This window comes from Oncorhynchus keta, unplaced genomic scaffold, assembly GCF_023373465.1.
Source record: "Oncorhynchus keta strain PuntledgeMale-10-30-2019 unplaced genomic scaffold, Oket_V2 Un_contig_17269_pilon_pilon, whole genome shotgun sequence".
Classification (NCBI taxonomy): Eukaryota; Metazoa; Chordata; class Actinopteri; order Salmoniformes; family Salmonidae; genus Oncorhynchus; species Oncorhynchus keta.
The window spans coordinates 82,222-88,221 of record NW_026280366.1 but is presented as its reverse complement, the minus strand read 5'-3'; the positions used below and the strand labels follow the sequence as shown (position 1 = coordinate 88,221).

General features: G+C 51.6%; 1 protein-coding gene across 1 annotated transcript in view; it reads right to left on the bottom strand.

The window, feature by feature from the left end:
• Positions 1-217: 217 nt before the first annotated feature.
• LOC127919627 (janus kinase and microtubule-interacting protein 3-like) overlaps positions 218-6,000 on the bottom strand; it is a gene marked incomplete at its 3' end in the record, with an annotated part of 50,300 nt that continues 44,517 nt past the window's right edge. The window contains exons 3-4 of the mRNA XM_052503369.1: positions 2,567-2,809; positions 218-499 (exon numbers count right to left, since the gene is read on the bottom strand). Of these exons, the coding sequence (XP_052359329.1) occupies positions 218-499; positions 2,567-2,809 (525 nt within the window). The remainder of the gene's footprint in view (positions 500-2,566; positions 2,810-6,000) is intronic.

The following is a 6,000-nucleotide window of genomic DNA, read 5'->3' as shown; positions in this document are numbered from 1 at the left end:
GTGTGTGTGTGTGTGTGTGTGTGTGTGTGTGTGTGTGTGTGTGTGTGTGTGTGTGTGTGTGTGTGTGTGTGTGTGTGTGTGTGTGTTGTGTGTGTGTGTGTGTGTGTGTGTCTGTGCGTGTGTGTGTGTCTGTGCGTGTGTGTGTGTGTTTGTGCGTGTGTGTGTGTGTGTGTGTGTTTGTTTGTGCGTGTATGTGTGTGTGTGTGTGTGCTTGTGCATGTATGTGTGTGTGATGAAGAGTATAAATCCCTCTCACCAGTCTGCGTATCTCCCTCTCACACTCCCTCTTGATGCGGGTGATCTCCTCCTGGTGTACATGATAAATGGACCGTATCTCAGCAGCCTTGGTCTTGTCTGCCTGGACGGCCAAGTTCAGAGCTTCCTCCATCTGTCTCTTCATGCCTTTCAGCTCATAGATCTCCTGCTGTAGTCTGCTCCTGTCCCCCTCAAAACCACGCCTGGCCTCCTCACGCGCCTCTGCAAACAGAGCCGTCTTCACCTGACAGGGAGGGTAGGTGACCCGGAGGTTAGAGTGGTGGACCAGTAACCAGAATGTCCGCCGTAGGTTCCCTGTTAGACTGGACTGGCTACTGTCTGGCTGCTTGTATCAGAACATTACTAAAATCCACTACCACCTAAACATCTCCCAGGATGCTGCACTGCAGCTGAACCTGTGCTGTATCTAGTCTGTCCTGTGTGTGTATGTATCAGTGGTGTCCAGGGGCCTCCATTCTCTCCTGTGTGTGTGTGTATCAGTGGTGTCCAGGGGCCTCCATTCTCTCCTGTTTGTATATGTATCAGTGGTGTCCAGGGGCCTCCATTCTCTCCTGTGTGTGTGTGTATCAGTGGTGTCCAGGGGCCTCCATTCTCTCCTGTGTGTGTGTGTATCAGTGGTGTCCAGGGGCCTCCATTCTCTCCTGTGTGTGTGTGTATCAGTGGTGTCCAGGGGCCTCCATTCTCTCCTGTGTGTGTATGTATCAGTGGTGTCCAGGGTGACCATTCTCTCCTGTGTGTGTGTGTATCAGTGGTGTCCAGGGGCTCACATTCTCTCCTGTGTGTGTATGTATCAGTGGTGTCCAGGGGCCTCCATTCTCTCCTGTGTGTGTATGTATCAGTGGTGTCCAGGGGCCTCCATTCTCTCCTGTGTGTGTATGTATCAGTGGTGTCCAGGGTGACCATTCTCTCCTGTGTGTGTGTGTATCAGTGGTGTCCAGGGGGCTCACATTCTCTCCTGTGTGTGTGTGTATCAGTGGTGTCCAGGGGCCTCCATTCTCTCCTGTGTGTGTGTGTATCAGTGGTGTCCAGGGGGCTCACATTCTCTCCTGTGTGTGTGTGTATCAGTGGTGTCCAGGGGCCTCCATTCTCTCCTGTGTGTGTATGTATCAGTGGTGTCCAGGGGGCTCCCATTCTCTCCTGTGTGTGTGTGTGTGTGTGTGTGTGTGTGTGTGTGTGTGTATCAGTGGTGTCCAGGGGCTCCATTCTCTCCTGTGTGTGTGTGTATCAGTGGTGTCCAGGGGCCTCCATTCTCTCCTGTGTGTGTGTGTATCAGTGGTGTCCAGGGGCTCCCATTCTCTCCTGTGTGTGTGTGTGTGTGTGTGTGTATCAGTGGTGTCCAGGGGCTCCATTCTCTCCTGTGGTTGTATGTATCAGTGGTGTCCAGGGGGCTCCATTCTCTCCTGTGTGTGTGTGTATCAGTGGTGTCCAGGGGCCTCCATTCTCTCCTGTGTGTGTGTGTGTATCAGTGGTGTCCAGGGGGCTCACATTCTCTCCTGTGAGTGTGTGTATCAGTGGTGTCCAGGGGGCTCACATTCTCTCCTGTGTGTGTGTGTATCAGTGGTGTCCAGGGGCCTCCATTCTCTCCTGTGTGTGTGTGTATCAGTAGTGTCCAGGGGCCTCCATTCTCTCCTGTGTGTGTATGTATCAGTAGTGTCCAGGGGCCTCCATTCTCTCCTGTGTGTGTGTGTATCAGTAGTGTCCAGGGGGCTCCATTCTCTCCTGTGTGTGTGTGTATCAGTGGTGTCCAGGGGGCTCCCATTCTCTCCTGTGTGTGTGTATGTATCAGTAGTGTCCAGGGGCCTCCATTCTCTCCTGTGTGTGTGTGTATCAGTAGTGTCCAGGGGGCTCCATTCTCTCCTGTGAGTGTGTGTATCAGTGGTGTCCAGGGGGCTCACATTCTCTCCTGTGTGTGTGTGTATCAGTAGTGTCCAGGGGCCTCCATTCTCTCCTGTGAGTGTGTGTATCAGTAGTGTCCAGTGGGATGACCATCTCAGGGGGCGAGGGGCCTCATTCTCTCCTGTGTGTGTGTGTATCAGTAGGGGCCTCAGTGTGTGTGTGTATCCAGGGGCTCCATTCTCTCCTGTGTGTATGTATCAGTGGTGTCCAGGGGGCTCCCATTCTCTCCTGTGTATGTATGTATCAATGGTGTCCAGGGGGCTCCCATTCTCTCCTGTGTATGTATGTATCAGTGGTGTCCAGGGGCCTCCATTCTCTCCTGTGTGTATGTATCAATGGTGTCCAGGGGGTTGGGAATAACCAATTTTGACAATGAAGTTGTATTGTATGGTACCTTGTCTGTGGATCCATCTCGCAGCGCATAAACCAGCGCCTGTAGTCTTTGGATCTCTCCGTCTTTGATCTTGATAACCCTCATCAGCTCCAGCTCGTGGGTCCGTAGCAGCGTCTCCCTGAGCCCCTGGAGCTCCTTAGTCTTCTCCTCGTGGAGCTTGGCCTTCAGCTCAGTCACCACCACTGTAGACTTGTGTTGCTCATGTCTCACCTCATGGCTCTTCTCTCTCTCCAGCTTACTAACCTAGAGAAAGAGAGAGAAAGAAAGAGAGAGACAGGGAGAGAGAGATAGGGAGAGAGAGGGGACGAATGGAGAGAAAGCGAGAGAGAGAGAGAGAGAGAGAGAGAGAGAGAGAGAGAGAGAGAGAGAGAGAGAGAGAGAGAGAGAGAGAGAGAGAGAGAGAGAGAGAGAGAGAGAGAGAGAGAGAGAGAGAGAGAGAGAGACTGACAGAGAGAGAGAGAGAGATAGAGGGAGAAATAGAGAGAAAGAAAGAGAGAGAGACAGGGAGAGAGAGAGGGATGGATGGACGGAAAGAAAGCTCGCGAGAGAGAGAGACGGACAGAGAGAGAGAGAGAGAAAGAAAGAGAGAGAGAGAGAGAGAGGGAGAGAGGGGGACGGACAGAAAGAGAAGCGAGAGAGAGAGAGAGAGAGAGATGGACAGAGAGAGAGAGAGAGAGAGAGAGAGAGAGAGAGAGAGAGAGAGAGAGGGAGAGAGAGAAAGAAAGAAAGAGAGAGAGAGAGATAGACAGGGAGAGAGGGAGACGGACGGAGAGACAGAGAGAGAGAGAGAGAGAGAGAGAGAGAGAGAGAGAGAGAGAGAGAGAGAGAGAGAGAGAGAGAGAGAGAGAGAGAGAGAGAGAGAGAGAGAAAGAGAGAGAGAGAGAGAGACAGAGAGAGAGAGAGAGAGAGAGAGAGAGAGAGAGAGAGAGAGAGAGAGAGAGAGAGACAGAGAGAGAGAGAGAGAGAGAGAGAGAGAGAGAGACATAGAGGAGAGAGAGAGAGAGGAGAGAGAGAGGGGGGGGAGGGAGAAGTCTCATTCACTAGAGAAAACCTTATCATGTCATATCTTGTCATGACATTCCATACACTCACAGCCCAAGTTGAACAGACCTCTCTGTATGTCTAGTTTATTGACCAACAGAGAGAGATGGACGGACGGAGAGACACCAGACAGAGCGACATCAGACATCACAGACACTCACAGCCCAGCAGCAGAACCACTCAGAACACATTGTCAGATGGACTCTAGCCAGTGTTCTGAAATGCTGAAAGAGTTGATGTTATGCCTCCAGGATTCATACTGTGCTGTCACTTTAGATGAGGGAGATCCATTGTTACAGTAGGTTGTAGAGATTGGAGGTCACGTCGGGTCTTCTGATTTTGTACACTGCTGGTACTTGCTGTTTATTATCTATGCATAGTCACTTCACCCCAACCTACATGTAGAAATGACCTCCACTAACCTGTACCCCTGCAACACTGACTCAGTACAGATACCCCCTGTATAGAGCCTCATTATTGTTATTTTATTGTTACTTTTTATTTTAGTCTACTTGGTAATTATTTTCTTAACTCTTTCTTGAACTGCACTGTTGGTTAAATACGGGCTTGTAAATACGTGGAATATAATATTTCACGGTAAAGTCTACACGTGTTGTATTCAGTATTTCACGGTAAAGTCTACACTTGTTGTATTCAGTATTTCACGGTAAAGTCGACACGTGTTGTATTCAGTATTTCACGGTAAAGTCTACACTTGTTGTATTCAGTATTTCACGGTAAAGTCTACACGTGTTGTATTCAGTATTTCACGGTAAAGTCTACACGTGTTGTATTCAGTATTTCACGGTAAAGTCTACACTTGTTGTATTCAGTATTTCACGGTAAAGTCGACACGTGTTGTATTCAGCATTTCACGGTAAAGTCGACACTTGTTGCATTCAACACATGTGACAGATAAAGTTTGATTTGACTTGATATCTAGCCTACATGTAGAGGAGTTCCCACTGGCTCTAAGTCATACTTCATAGTATGTGTCTTCTGACCCCTCCTGACTTGATATCTAGCCTACATGCAGAGGAGTTCCCACTGGCTCTAAGTCATACTTCATAGTATGTGTCTTCTGACCCCTCCTGACTTGATATCTAGCCTACATGCAGAGGAGTTCCCACTGGCTCTAAGTCATACTACATAGTACGTGTCTTCTGACCCCTCCTGACTTGATATCTAGCCTACATGCAGAGGAGTTCCCACTGGCTCTAAGTCATACTACATAGTATGTGTCTTCTGACCCCTCCTGACTTGATATCTAGCCTACATGTAGAGGAGTTCCCACTGGCTCTAAGTCATACTTCATAGTACGTGTCTTCTGACCCCTCCTGACTTGATATCTAGCCTACATGCAGAGGAGTTCCCACTGGCTCTAAATCATACTACATAGTACGTGTCCCCCCTAGTAACCCACGGGTTTATTTGGGGTCATATTGAGTCTCTCCCACCACTTTAACACTGACTGACAGGTGCTGCTCCAGGCACGCCAACCACAAATAGCCCTGCACCAGAACGGACCACTACAGAGGCTCCAATGTACTGTATGCATGGCTAGACAAACAACAGCTTACAGAGTACTAATGGGAGGAGGGAGGGAGGGAGGAGGGAGGGAGGGAGGGAGGGAGGGAGGGAGGGAGGGAGGGAGGGTGGGAGGGAGGGTGTGACTACAGAGGGATCCAATGTACTGTATGCATGGCTAGACAAACAACAGCTTACAGAGTACTAATGGGAGGGTGGGAGAGGGAGGGAGGGAGGGAGGGAGGGTGTGACTAATGGGAGGAGGGAGGGAGGGAGGGTGTGACTAATGGGAGGAGGGAGGGAGGGAGGGAGGGAGGGAGGGAGGGAGGGAGGGAGGGAGGGTGTGACTAATGGGAGGTGGGGGAGGGAGGGAGGGAGGGAGGGAGGGTGTGACTAATGGGAGGTGGGAGGGAGGGAGGGAGGGAGGGAGGGGGAGGAGGAGGGAGGGAGGGTGTGACTAATGGGAGGAGGGAGGGAGGGAGGGAGGGTGTGACTAATGGGAGGTGGGAGGGAGGGAGGGAGGGAGGGTGTGACTAATGGGAGGTGGGAGGGAGGGAGGGAGGGAGGGTGTGACTAATGGGAGGAGGGAGGGAGGGAGGGAGGGAGGGAGGGTGTGACTAATGGGAGGTGGGAGGGAGGGAGGGAGGGAGGGAGGGAGGGAGGGAGGGAGGGAGGGGGAGGGTGTGACTAATGGGAGGAGGGAGGGAGGGAGGAGGAGGGTGTGACTAATGGGAGGAGGGAGGGAGGGAGGGAGGGAGGGAGGGAGGGAGGGAGGGAGGGAGGGAGGGAGGGAGTGACTAATGGGAGGAGGAGGAGGGAGGGAGGGAGGAGGGAGGGAGGGAGGGAGGGAGGGTGTGACTAATGGG